Source organism: Lithobates pipiens, unplaced genomic scaffold (genome assembly GCF_037356315.1).
Source record: "Lithobates pipiens isolate NorthernLeopardFrog02 unplaced genomic scaffold, aLitPip1_a1.2 Scaffold_8, whole genome shotgun sequence".
NCBI lineage: Eukaryota > Metazoa > Chordata > Amphibia > Anura > Ranidae > Lithobates > Lithobates pipiens.
The window spans coordinates 465244811-465259681 of NW_027507903.1; the positions used below are offsets into that span (position 1 = coordinate 465244811).

The 14871-nt window shown below is 43.3% G+C and overlaps 1 protein-coding gene across 4 annotated transcripts in view; it reads right to left on the reverse strand.

Annotated features, from left to right (window-relative positions):
* The window catches only part of CALD1 (caldesmon 1), a 238067-nt gene that overhangs the window by 106673 nt on the left and 116523 nt on the right, over nt 1-14871 (reverse strand). For all 4 annotated transcript variants that reach the window (XM_077468528.1, XM_077468532.1, XM_077468529.1 and 1 more), the window contains one exon: nt 10283-10382. In XM_077468528.1, the coding sequence (XP_077324654.1) occupies nt 10283-10353 (71 nt within the window). In that variant the 5' untranslated portion in view covers nt 10354-10382. The remainder of the gene's footprint in view (nt 1-10282; nt 10383-14871) is intronic.

A 14871-nucleotide genomic window follows, 5' to 3' on the forward strand; every position in this document is an offset into this window, starting at 1 on the left:
CACTGGATGGACATTTCGTCCAGCTCTTCTCTATGAAGCACTTCACTCCCCAGTGGAGTCCAATCGTACAACTGGGCTTCATTGGAGGGACATTCCACTCAGCTCCTCACTCTGAAGCACTTCACTATCCAGTGTAACCAAATTGTAAAACCGGGCTCCATTGGAGGGACGTTCCACCCAGCTCCTCTCTCTGAAGCAATTCAATACCCAGTGAAGTCCAATAGTACAATAGGCTCCATTGGGGGAACACGCTACCCAGCTCCTGTTTCTGAAGCACTTGGCTCCGCAGTGGCATCCAGTCATACAACCATGGTCCATTGGGGGATACTCCACCAAGCTCCTCTCTCTGAAGCACTTGACTCCTCAGTGGTGTCCAGCCATACAACTAGGCTCTATTGGGGACACTCCGCCCAGCTCCTCTCTCTGAAGCACTTCACTCCCCAGTGGAGTCCAATCATACAACTGTGCTCTACTGCGGGGTAGAAAGAAAAGTAAAAAGGAGCAAAAAGAGGAGTTGGATGGGGTGTCCCATAAATTGAGCCTAATCTAATGACTGGGCTTCACTGGTCAGTGAAATAATTCAGAGTGAGTAACTGGGTTGAGTGTCAAGGTTTGTGCTGGATTAATCTAGTTTGTTTTTACCTTTGTAGGGAGCGGTTTCATATTTATGACTCAACTAGGAAGTGACAGTGTTGCCAGAACTTGCAGCTTGGTGATTGTGGCGGGGGTCCTGAAGCAGTGTCACAAAACAAGTGAGTACTACTTGTTATTGTGCCTGAAACTCAGCTTTAAAGCCATGGCGATGCAGTACTGGTGCTTAAATAGCATAATCCATTTACAAACAAGCTTAGACCTCAACAAATGTGAAGTATAAATGTATTAAAGTGCCCGCTTTTGTGGCAATAATTCATACATTCAATGGCACTTTCCCAAAAGCAGCAATAAAGGACTTGGCCTTCCTATGGGATTAAAAAATAGTTTGGCCAGTGTTATTGTAGGGAGTGTATTAGCCTGAAAGGCCCCATTCATTGCATATTGCGGTGACAGCTTAGTGAGATATCGAAGTTCTATTCAAATAGTTCCCTGAAATTCACAGAATACCCACAGGATTGCTTAAGAGGGGAATGTATATTTGTTTTAACTCAATCCAGTTCTGGAAACCTGCAGAGGGAGGAGATTAAAAGCCTTTAAAGGGAAACTATTGTGGATATTCAGTTAGGGCGCATTTTAAATGATTCCTGGCCATTTACCTCGAATTGGACCTTTCAATAATTTTACATGTCTGCATTAATAAATTACTGGCATGTCACAATGTACAGCAACAGTGTTTTTTTTTTTTTTTAAATAAGTAGTTCTTAAGTTCCAATGCAATGACTTTGCCCAGGCCAGTGATGGCGAACCTTGGCACCCCAGATGTTTTGGAACTACATGTCCCATGAGGCTCATGAACTCTGCGGAGCATCATGGGAAATGTAGTTCCAAAAACATCTGGGCAAGGTTCGCCATCACTGGCCTAGGCTGAGCGGATGTCATCAGTCTGCTGCAGGTAGGCGGGAGCATGTCCCTAGGAGAACACAATGGCTTGAGTGAGGTAAGTATAAGGGGGCAATACAAATACTGGGAAATTTTTTACCTTAAAGCAGGGAATGCATTAAGTTAAAAAATGCCCTGGCTTTAGAACAATGATAAATTATCATCTTTAACCATAACTTGGTCAAATAAATGTATTACTTTTTAAAGAGGACACTCTGTCTAAAGAAGAAAAACTAGATTTTCACCTAACCTTTTTTTTTAGCACAGCTCCAGTGTTGAGGGTTATGAAAAAACGATTTAACATAATCAAGATAAAACACTGAATTCCTTCAATGTTTACCTTTATTGTAGTTGAAATTTGCCCGCCGTGCTGTCTCCTGTCAAGGGGGATACTGTATGCTTGTTTTGGATTAACTGCAGACTAGCCACACACCAGAATGTTATGTGCACTGTAAACCATATTAACATACAACCCTTTCCTCTTTCCTCCTTCTGGTATGTCACAGACAAAAGCTGGCCATACACACAAAATGTTCTCTCATTCAGCCCAGATTCCCCCATCCGTGCTGCACAACATGGACAGACTCATTCACAGCTGACGGCTTTTACCTGATACCCATGGCTGTTAAAATACCTGCACAGTGACTACAGCTGACTGGCTGCAGACACTGTTTGGCCGACTCTTTTCCTGCTCCTCCGATTTCTCAACTGATGTTTGTTGAGCCTGGTGGTGTCAGCAGGGCCACCCACGGCTTTAACTTTGGCTGATTCACAGGAATAGGCTGAAATGCGAGCAGTGTCTGGCCAGCTTAAGCATGTGTATGCCTAACAGTGTTGGATTATTTACAGTATGTGATTTAAATATGACCAAAAGGTTTTGGACATCTGATCATCATACCTATTTAAGTCTTCTGGCCATACCCTTCCAAAATTATGGGCATTAATATGGAATTGTTCCCCCATATGTGGCTAAAAAAACTTCCACTCTTCCGTGGAGGCTTTCTACAAGATTTTGGAGTGTGTGTAGGCAGGCTGCCTACAGGTATATTATATACTTATTGGCTGGCTCAGATTGAGCAGGCAAAGAGTTAACATGAATGTGTGTCTCAATTCCTGGGCTTTTTGGATCCAGCCTACGCACCAGTAATATAAATATGGGAGAAGTTTGGGTTTGGGGCCTTCTTGCGGGGCATTGGCTTACTGGCCTTTCATCAACTTTGGGGGCAAACCATGCTGTGAAGCGTGTAAAGGAGGCACTTGGTTTCCTGAGAACATCCAAGCACATGAAATGTATTACCTTGTGGAGGTATGCCTGGGCAGCCATTCAGTTGTAGTTAGGGTCAGGATATGGGCATTATTTATGTTGAACTGTATTTCCTAAAATTTTCTAAGTAAAGTTGCATCAACTGTTGTGAGCCTGGTCTGAAGTTATTCAAAGGGGTGCATGTTGGTTTTGGTGTATCAAAAGAACCAGGGTCTATAAAGCACATAAGGGATATAAAGCTCAGTTACTAAAAAAGGTCTACTCAGCAAGACAAGCAGGAGGAGAAGTGTAGTTGCTATAGGTAACCAAGCACAGTTTAAGAAGCAAAGCAAACAGTCAGGTGATGGGTCCTCCGGTAGTGAGGGGGGTCGGTGTTCTAGCTTCCTCCTTAGTAGTTGGTTTACAGTAGCAACTGGAACTGAGACTGAGTTAGAGAGATCTATGGCCTGATCACAAGGTAGGGAAGGAAGTAGTTAACAAGTTCACGCATGCGGTCTGCGCTATGTGCACGGTGGGACCCCATTCTGTTATTGGGAGTGAGGTAACAGAATATGCGGGACCCTCCTAATGCTACATACATCAGCTTACAGTGTGTAGTGACTTGGGACTTAGGAAAACTGCTTTATGTTAAACTTCTCACATGACCTAAGTATCCACCTGGTCCCAGGTACCCCAGCGTGCAAGGCGAGTAGGCCCCACCCACATGTGTTTGGGGGTATTTGTGCCCATTTAGCCAGAAGAGCATTTATGAGACCAGGTACTAATACTGAACACGAATATCTGGCTTACAATCAGACTAGTTAATACCAAAAAAATTTCAGTAGGGTTGAGGTCAGGTGAAGGCCACTGAAGTACCTTCATACTAAACCATGTCTTTATGAAGCTGGTTTTGAGCTCAGGGGCACAGTCATGCCAAACTCTTACTCAAGGTTGGAAGAACACAATAGCTAAAAATGACTTTGTAAGCTGTAGCATTAACAGTACTCTTCACTGGAAACACCTGAAATCAATAATTTGGAGGAGCTTCCACATATATTTTGGCCTTGCACTAGGTGGATGTGACTACAATTTCCTGTTTAAATTGTGCAACCTGCCAATTTATTGGGTTATAGATAAAAATCATCATGTGGGTAGTCTTCTCTAAGCTCCCCTCCTTCTGTAAATGTATAAAATCCTTCCCCTCCAGCTGTCCAGCTTGAAAATAATGTAGGTTGGCAGCGTTGTACAAAAACCCAGAGCCTGATTTGTTTACAGTTCATAACCACCCATTCTCACTCATATTTTTGCTGTACGAAGTGACAGATTCTCATGACAACATACCCTCCATCTACTGATGCCCATCTTTGCTATTCTCCTCCGCTGCACTTTTCGTCTACAGAATATATCCAGTATTTCCAGGAATTTAGGCTTTTATGTCTTCTTTATCATAGGATACAGTGTTTGGGCCTGAGCATTCAATTGTCATGCCCAAACATGATATGCATCCAGCACAGGTTAAAATTAGCATAGTGCTGCGACTCTTCCTATATGGTTTACAAATTTTGTTTAAACACAGGGAATATATCAGAATCAGAGCTGTCATAAATTGGAGCAGCTGTGCGTGGCACCCAATCAGCTTATTTATTTCACTTATAAAGCCTAAAGTGGGACTATATGCACCTCCACTCCAGCACTGTGGTGTCCCAGAGCTCCCTCACCGGCCACTGACATCTTTGGTTGATCTTCACCTGGGTTCTAATCTTTGGGCATTTTGATGTGCCAGGCCAAGGTGGCATCATACAGTTACATGCAGAAGAATTTATTCATCTCGGCAAATGCCAAATGTGTACACTGAACTGCGCATATGCACAGGCGGACAGGCAGGTAAGACACTTTAATACAAAAGAGGCATAGTGTGTCTCTTTTTTTTCAAAGTTCCACTTTACCATCTGAAGATATAAGTTGATTGGTTGCCATGCTCAACTGCTCCAGATTCTGCCCCCTCCAGTTTTGATAAACTCCCCACATTGTATCTATTGTATACATGCTAGGATAACTCCTCGGTGGCTTACCCCTTAATTAGTTTATTTCACCACTTGATGCCCATCTCTGTTGCAAGGACAGCCCCTATAGAGCACACCTAAAGTCTGTCTATGAAATAGTCTTGTAAAAACTCAGAACAGCATAAAAATGTGACAGTATTACATTAATAACTTTCAAGAACACTTGCTTAACTAGTTGCTGACCGCCGGCCGTCAAATGACGGCCAGGCGGCGCAGCTATTGTGGCGGGAGGCCGTCATATGACGGCCTCCCGTTTAAACAGGGATGCGCGCGATCGTGCGCGCGCATCCCTGTTTCTTCGGTGGCGGCGTGTCACGGAGACACCGCTCGCCACCGAAGGGGGTGAACAGCCATTCGTTATGGCTGTTTACCACGTGATCGGCCGTGATGAAGTCACGGCCGATCACAGATGGTCACACCCCCTACGTGCACGGCGCATGCGCGCGATCGCGAGCGCGCTGCGCGTGCACGTCGGTGACGGCGTGTTCCCCGGGAACACTGCTCGTCACCGACACTGGTAAACAGCCATTGGCTGGCTGTTTACCCACGTGATCGGCTGTGATCCTTTCACAGCCGATCACTAAAATGTAAACAAACCGCGGTAACGGGATGTTACCGGGTTCTCCTCCTCACACACCGATCGTGTGTGAGGAGGAGATTGCGGTAACATCTCGTTACCGCATACAGTGTACACCAAACATACTGATTACCCCCCCCCCCCCAATAAAGAGGACCTGTCACCACCCCTCATAGTACCTGTCAATCACAGTCCATCAGAGTACCTGTCACAGTCCATCAGAGTATTTGAGTACCTGTCCCAGCCCATCAGAGTACCCGAGTACCTGAGTACCTGTCCCAGCCCATCAGAGTACCCGAGTACCTGTCCCAGCCCATCAGAGTACCCGAGTACCTGTCTCAGCCCATCAGAGTACCTGTCCCAGCCCATCAGAGTACCCGAGTACCTGTCCCAGCCCATCAGAGTACCCGAGTACCTGTCCCAGCCCATCAGAGTACCCGAGTACCTGTCCCAGCCCATCAGAGTACCCGAGTACCTGTCCCAGCCCATCAGAGTACCCGAGTACCTGTCCCAGCCCATCTGAGTACCCGAGTACCTGTCCCAGCCCATCTGAGTACCCGAGTACCTGTCCCAGCCCATCTGAGTACCCGAGTACCAGTCACAGTTCATCTGAGTACCCGAGTACCTGTCCCGGCCCATCAGAGTACCCGAGTACCTGTCCCGGCCCATCAGAGTACCCGAGTACCTGTCACGGCACATCAGAGTACCCGAGTACCTGTCACGGCACATCAGAGTACCCGAGTACCTGTCACGGCACATCAGAGTACCCGAGTACCTGTCACGGCCCATCAGGGTACCCGAGTACCTGTCACGGCCCATCAGGGTACCCGAGTACCTGTCACGGCCCATCAGGGTACCCGAGTACCTGTCACAGTCCATTAGAGTACCGAGTACCTGTCAGAGTCCATTAGTGAACCGAGTACCTGTCACAGTCCATTAGAGTACCGAGTACCTGTCACAGTCCATTAGAGTACCGAGTACCTGTCACAGCCCATCTGAGTACCCGAGTACCTGTCACAGTTCATCTGAGTACCTGTCACCGCCCTTCAGAGTACCCAAATACCAGTCACCAAACCATCAGAGTACCTGTCACCAGGCCATCAGAGTACCTGAGTACTTGTCACCAGGCCATCAGAGTACCCGAGTACCTGTCACCAGGCCATCAGAGTACCCGAGTACCTGTCACCAGGCCATCAGAGTACCCGAGTACCTGTCACCAGGCCATCAGAGTACCCGTGTACCTGTCACCAGGCCATCAGAGTACCCGAGTACCTGTCACCAGGCCATTAGAGTACCTGAGTACCTGTCACCAGGCCATCAGTGTACCCGAGTACCTGTCACCAGGCCATCAGAGTACCCGAGTACCTGTCACCAGGCCATCAGAGTACCCGAGTACCTGTCACCAGGCCATCAGAGTACCCGAGTACCTGTCACAGTCCATCTGAGTACCCGAGTACCTATCTCCAGCCCATCAGAGTACCCGAGTACCTATTTGCAGCCCATGTCTCATAGAATATACGTTGGGGTGTTTACTTTCCAAAATGGGGTCATTTTGAGGGTAATTTCACTGTCCTGGTGGTCCAGGACCTTCAAAAGTGTGATGGGTAGGAATGAAATAAGATGTGTCATTTATGCTCCTAGAACGCCTGAACGTACTACTTCAATGTTTGGCCCATCTATGTGGCCAGGCTGTGTAAAAGTCCTACACATGTGGTATCGCCATACTCGGGAGGAGTAGCAGAATGTATTTTGGGGTGTAATTTTTGCTATATACATGTTATGTGTTATAAATATCTTATAAATTGACAATTTTGTGTAAAAAAAAAATGCGTTTTAATTTTTTTCCACATATTCCAAAAACTTCTGGAAAAAAATGAACCGTTCAAAAGACTCATTATGACTCACAGATTATACGTTGGGGTGTTTGCTTTCCAAAATGGGGTCATTTTATGGGAAATTCCATTGTCCTGGTACTCCAGGGCCTTCAAAAGTGTAATAGGTGGTTGAGAAATGAGATGCGTAATTTTTGCTCATAGAACGTCTGAAGGTACTACATCAATGTTAGTGCTCTGTATGTGGCCAGGCTGTGTAAAAGTCTCACACACGTGGTATCGCCGTACTCGGGAAGAGTAGCAGAATGTATTTTGGGGTGTAATTTTTGCTATATACATGCTATGTGTTAGAAATATCTTATAAATTGACAATTTTGTGTAAAAAAAAAATGCGTTTTAATTTTTTTCCACATATTCCAAAAACTTCTGGAAAAAAATTAACCATTCAAAAGACTCATTATGCCTCACAGATTATACGTTGGGGTGTTAGCTTTCCAAAATGGGGTGATTTTATGGGAAATTCCATTGCCCTGGTACTCCAGGGCCTTCAAAAGTGTAATAGGTGGTTGAGAAATGAGATGCGTCATTTTTGCTCGTAGAACGTCTGAAGGTACTACATCGATGTTGGTGCTCTGTATGTGGCCAGGCTGTGTAAAAGTCTCACACATGTGGTATCGCCGTACTCGGGAAGAGTAGCAGAATGTATTTTGGGGGGTAATTTGTTGTATACATATGCTGTGTGTGAGAAATAACCTGATAATATGACAATTTAGTAAAAAAAAATAAAAAAAAATAAAAAATCTTCATTTTGCAAAGAATTGTGGGAAAAAATGACAACTTAAAAAAACTCACCATGCTACTTACTTAATACCTTGGGATGTCTACTTTGTAAAAAGGGGTCATTTGGGGGGTATTTGTACTTTCCTGACTAGTTAGAGTCTTAAGAAATGAGGTACACCTGATGTACTGAAGGCCTGATCAGAAGTGATGAATTTTTAGTGATTGGCACCATAGATTGTAGACTCTATAACTTTCACAAAGACCAAATAATATATACTAATGTGGGTTATTTTTACCAAAGATATGTAGCAGTATAAATTTTGGCCAAAATTTATGAAGAAAAATTACTAATTAGCAAAAATTTATGACAGAAACGAAGAAAAAGGCATTTTTTTCACAAAATTTATGTTTTATTTTATTTATAGCACAAAAAATAAAAAGCCCACTAGTGATTAAATACCACTAAAAGAAAGCTCTATTTGTGTGGAAAAAAGGACGCAAGTTTCATATGGATACTGTGTTGGATGACTGAGTAATTGTCATTCAAAGTGTGAGAGCGCTGAAAGCTGAAAATTGGTCTGGTCAGGAAGGGGGTGTAACTGCACTGTACTGAGGTGGTTAAAAGGACATTTTTTTATAGTTTTTCTGTAAATCCTTTTTTTAAATGCTGATTATTAGCATTTGTTAAGAACATAAAATTCCTGTAAGTGCAAATCTGTATTTTTTAAAAATCATTAAACAATGCATAAGTTGTATATAGCTTGTCGAAGAGCTGCAGTGTTTAATAAGTCCCTGTAGAAGGAGTGAATTTACAGAAAGCCCATTCTGTCTGCAGCTGCACAAGAGTTTGGATCGCTGAGCAGAAAAATCAACAAATACTGAATGCCAAGAAGCTTTTTAAGTGGGATTTGTGGATTACAGATCAAGCTGGAAGGTCATTTTTGCTATACAGGATGGGGACTAAAATATCTCCTAGGTGGCCGTGTGTGAGACGGAGCATGAGGAATAGTTTAGTTTCACAGGCAAATTCTCTCAATTGATCCCTCGATATATCATGTTTAATAGTGAGGGGGAAAAATTCTATATAGCTCTGCTTTCCTTAAAACATAAAGTCCAACATTTTAATACTGTATTTCATAGCTGAAACTCACCAGCTTTGCAGACTCTCTAGGATCGGCACACCCATAATGTCAGTTTTTGGCAGATGCTTGGGAGTTACACCACCCAATTACTTTCTGCATCTCTTGGGCACTGGTGATGAGATCCCTGGCTTTCTGTACTTGTTTTCTTAGGTTTAAACATTTTGCGTTATGGTGGGGTCACAAACCACCTTTTGAATTTTTAAAGCCCAATTGAACCTTCAGTTTAAATCATGAATGCACATTCCAGGTGCATCAAAACAAAAGGTGATTATTGTCTCAAAGTTGGTTTTCTTTCTAATGCAGCAAAAGCCTGCATAGAACAGTAGAAAAGTCTATGCCCTGCTAGCAGCTCCAAGGTGGGACCCTTGTCCTCTATTGGTGAGCTGTAATCTATCTGCAGAGGGCTGACACTTCCTCTACTGAGCCAGAGCTCCCCAATCAGGAGGGTGCATGAGCTTTGCTGATTGCATAGCTATAGGTCTGTCTCAACAGGAGACTTCTGCAGAGAGACCATTGTTTCAACTCCTATGCATTCTGTTTAAAATTTTTAAAACTTTGACTGGAGTTCAGCTTTAATTCTTCTTGTGCCTAACTGGTAGAAGCATGGGGTCCCTCAAAAAAAAAAGTTGTTTCCTTTATTTTTCACAAGGAGATATGAAATTGTGTTGATGCAACGTTAATAGCAAAAAGTGGTTGTTGGAAGTTTTTTTATTAAATGATAAAGAACAAAAATAATATTTAAATTGAAATTCTCTTGCTTGCCTTTATACTTGATTTCGGCAATATTTCCGCCCCGCAGCATATTCAGGAAATAAAAGGAGCCATAAGAGAACAATGATGTCATCACAAATAGAGTTTATAAATAGCGACTTTGCTCAGAACACATTCCTGATGTACCGTATTTGGACCCTCTTCCAGCAGGCCTGGCCTGTCATTATTTATGACCATTTTTGGATGTACAACATGCTACAACATGGCCGGTGAGTCCCTTGGGTGGAAAGTGTGCCTGCCAAGTGTGTCTGCCTGGCCAACATGAGAAACCTCCAATTCAAACATTCAAAGCATAATTCTGACATGATGAGCCATGGCAACCAAACATCAAACCACGTTACCTTTCCACTTCCGCACGCATCTCCTCACGCTTCTGTCTCCTGAGCTCTCTGCGACGTTCAAAGTCATCCATGGCAGCCGTTCAAGCTTGTCAATCGGGATCTTAAATGAGAGAATAAAAAAGGCATTAGAATAAACTCATGTTCACTAAACCTTAGTGACTCCGCCAATGAAAACCTAATGCCCAAGGTGTACCACTGCTCCTATCACTGGTGGAAATTCGCCAGCAACAGGATCAATGAATACCTACCTGCTTCCATGGCATTGTTCCCTTGCTGGTGAGAACTTTGCACAATCTGCTGGTGCGGCCATCAAGAGAGTGACACCATAGAATAAGGTGAGTGTTTTATTTGTCCTCCTAGAGATCCTGATACTGGCAAGTTGCCACCAAGAACAGGATTGCTAGTGTAATATTGGGTTAACTGCCATCTAACCAAACTTACCGCAAAAGGGAGAAAGTAATATGCTGTAGCCCACAAGTCATACATAATTTCTTTGGCAAACTGGAATCAGATTGGTTGCTAAAGGTTACCACACTTTGTACATAATCATTTGTCCTTGCTCTACGTAACTTGATGCCCAAGCAACATAGAGTGAAAATACTTTATTCTGCAAGCAATGCAAACTGTTTTTGCTTTTATTTTTGAATGCCATATCAAAAACTGTTAAAGTAGTATTAAACTTTTGACTTTTTTTTTTCAGCTGCTTTCCTGAACTTCTGATCTTCACAGTAAAGATTTAACCATGGACAGTGCAGTCTGGAGACAGTCTGTTAGGCTGGATCAGTTGTTATAGCACTAGCCTAAAAGATAAATTGACCTTTCACAGCATGTTACATGTTACACCCATAATTCTGGTGTAACGTGTAACATGCTCCAGACCTGCCTCCTGTACCACTGATCCCCACCCTCCTTATGACAGCGGGTGGGGATTCTTCTCCCATGGGTGCATCATTCATTCACAGAAATCTGTAACTGAGAGAACTACAAGTACTGTCATCCATGGCGGCTGATGGCTCTTGGTTCTCAATGGACTGCAAGGGCGCTGATGAGCGCTCTCCTAGTTCATTTATAGTACAAGCCCTGCAACTTGTAAACAGTCAGTCCATGTTGGAGGTACGGGCTGAGCGCTGCAAGGCTTGTCTGCAGGATCCTAACATTGCCTCCAGCTGTCACGGGTGCAAAGATTTGCAGACTCCTTAGGGAAAAAATTATACATGCACCTTTTTTTTTTCCTGAAAAAATATGTGCATTTATTATTTTTTCTCAAAAGATGAACTTAACCTTTAAACTGGAACATAGCCAAAAACATAAAGAAGCTGTATACTCTCAGTAAGTGAATAAATCAGCTGCTGAAAGTGCTTAATAACTGAAGGTTTAACATCACTTTAAGGCTTCTCGACAGTGTAGCAACTGTGAAAGTCGAAGGGCCCTTTTGTAAATCTAAACACATGAAGCTCATATGTCATACAATTTCCTACAACAGTCTAGTTCAGTTCTTCAGTTAAAAATTGTTCATAAAATCAGTATATTCAGAGCTGGATTTCCATCCCTGCTGCCCAAAGGCACCCCACTTTTAATACTTTTGTTCGGCATACCTCTTTTCTGCAAAAAACATGTATTTGTTTTCCTTCTCCTGGCTTAGAATTTAGTAATAATGGGTAATAACCTTATATAAGTTGACTATTCCTACTCTTGGCTAATAACATACCTCCAAACATTTTGAGATGGGAATCAGGGACACCCACTAGAAAATGTATGTAGGCATACGACATGCCTCTTGCCACACCCCCTTAAAGGAGAATTAACTAAAAAAAGTTAATTAAATCCACAAGTGTTTTTTTTTTACCACTACTATTTCTTTATATTGGCTTTTAAAACTTAAAGCGGTTCTTCACCCTAAAGGGGAAGTTCCGCTAGTATTATCCCTCCCCCCCTCCGGTGCCACAATCGGCACCTTTCGGGGGGGAGGGGGGTGCAGTTACCTGGATAATCCAGGTATCTGCACCCACTTCCGGCCAGACCGCCGCATGGCTCCGCCCACCCCCGCATGGCTCCGCCCCCCCCCTTGTGTTCTGGGAAACACACAGTTCCCAGAGACACAGCGGGGGACCATAAGAGAAGCGCAGCGCAACTCGCGCATGCGCAGTAGGGAACCGGGCAGTGAAGCCCTCATGCTTCACTTCCCGATTCCCTGACAGAGGATGGCGGCGGTGGCTGCAGCGAGACGAGCGATCGCTCGTTATCTGCCGCCGACATCGCTGGAACCTGGGACAGGTAAGTGTGATATTATTAAAAGTCAGCAGCTGCAATATTAGTAGCTGCTGGCTTTTAATATTTTTTTTTTAGGTGCAGTTCCTCTTTAAAATACAGCAATTTAGAAATTGGATGAAAGGTTTAGCACTGGGAGATACTATTTGAAAGATTAAAAAGTGAATTTTATATACAACTATATAGATCAGACCAAAATGAGGGACAAATGAGGAGGAAAGAGGGACAGAGGGACATTGCTCCAAATCAGGGACAGTTGGGAGCTATGGCTAATAACTCTGTAGGAAAAAGCTGCATTTTTGCTGCTGCAGCCTATGGGCATACGTCTGGTGTGTCTAATGGTAAATTTGACCATAAGGTACATTTCCTTCTTTTTATTAAAAATTGTATAAACTCAAACATTAACAGAATGGAAAAGAGATGTAATTGTTGCTTAATTTTTAGGATAATGTAATGTGGATACAATACTGGTAAAAGGGGGGGGGGGGGGGGGCTTATGGTTGGATTCTCCTAACCCCATGGACCAGAGATATTTGCACCCTACACCCTATGTGGTTATTATGCAGAAGAGAAGCCGAATGGCACAGCTTCCAGAAAATTGCTGCTATGACTGCAGTCCTCAGCTGTCGCTCAGGTATGAGATATGCATACTTATATTTGTCCAAACTAGGCCCGATTGAACCAGTGTAATTATGCAATAAATATCATACCTGGAGTGCAGCTTGAAAGAAGTATCTATCTATCAAAAGCTATTTTGGCTATACTTCACCTATGGATCACAGGAGTGCAGTTTGTTTTCAGCTTGCTGTCAGCTGACGTCACAGATCTGGTCTGGGCTCTGAAAAGATCCCGAGCATATGGTTGGGATCCACCTAACAACCTGGACTGACACCCAGCTCAGCCTTTTAGCGGGCTATTAGGAGCCTGGGCCAGCCCCTCCACCCCCTCCACAGCCCAGCACAGTGAGACTTGGGGGGACGGAACAGAGAGCCAGAGACTGACAGTTCCCGGCTCTATGCTCACAGAATGCTGAGAACCGAGCGATCAGCAGTCTTTGATTACTCGGTTCTCGGTGCAGAGCCAGCGGGGGACAGATACAGCATCGGATCTATGTTACATCCACCTAAGTGAGTTCAAATATTTTTTATAAATTCCATATTTCTCTTTTGAAGACCCTGCGGGTACGGCAACATTGTTGATCGTCCTCCCGTGTTCTGTTTTGTGGTCTGAGTGGAGTCAGCCCTGCCCAACTCTTCTTGTTTTTTTGCTAAACTACTAAAACCTTCCAACTGTTTGATCTCTACAACATATAAGCTAATCATTCTGTAGTCCCAAGATAAGAACTCAAAGGGCCTATTACTCTCCTTGACATAACAGATGAAATTTACACAGGGTAGCTCTGAATTTTTATCATAACCAACAGTTTTTGTTTTGTTTTTTGCTCAGATATAACAAAACACTTTCAGCAAGATCAAAGGTTAGCAAATATGAGAAATACATTCTTAGGATTTACACACACTTTAAAGAATATATCAAGTCCATACTCTTTTTTTTTTTAATTATTTATTTTTTTGGATAGAGTAGGAAACGGTTCAAACATCTGTCTTTTTTGGCATCTGCATCCCATCCTGAAGACATAACAGGAAGGGAGGTGAAATCTCTCTAAAGTCAAGGAAATTCCCTCTTAAGAGGTTGTCACCAGAACAAGTGACACCACTTGACAACTTTCTTTCTATTTCTTTTCTGGGAAAAACTCAAAATCTTGGACTTTGCCAACTTTCAGTCCAGTGGTCACTAGGAAAAATAGGGACGTTCTTATAACAGAGAAAATATAATAATAAAAAAATAAAAAATTTAAAAAAATATATATATATTTTTTTGTTATCTCTAACTGTATACATCTGCTCAGTTGCATCGCACTCATCGCGATTCTAAGATCCAGCTCTCTGGGTATTTTTCATGACCTGCCTGAAAGCCTTTCTCACTACATTTTCTTAGTAAATGTTCTACAAGTTAAATTTTCAGGACTTTCTTCAAACCTCCTCCATTGCTTAGCTTAGATCTGGCATTCAGATCGTGATAGTAAAGAGCCAATCTGTGCACACATACTATAGAAAGTATAGACAGAAGCTGGCTAATCTATCAGCATGTCTTTGGAGTGTGAGAGGAAGCTGAAGTACCTAAAGGGAATTCACATAAACACAGGGAGTACATGCAAACTCCATGTAGATTGTGCCCTTGCTGAGATTTGAAGCAGCAAGCTGAAATGCATAGGAGCTTACCATTGAATCACTGTGCCGCCCCCCATCCCTTACCACTAT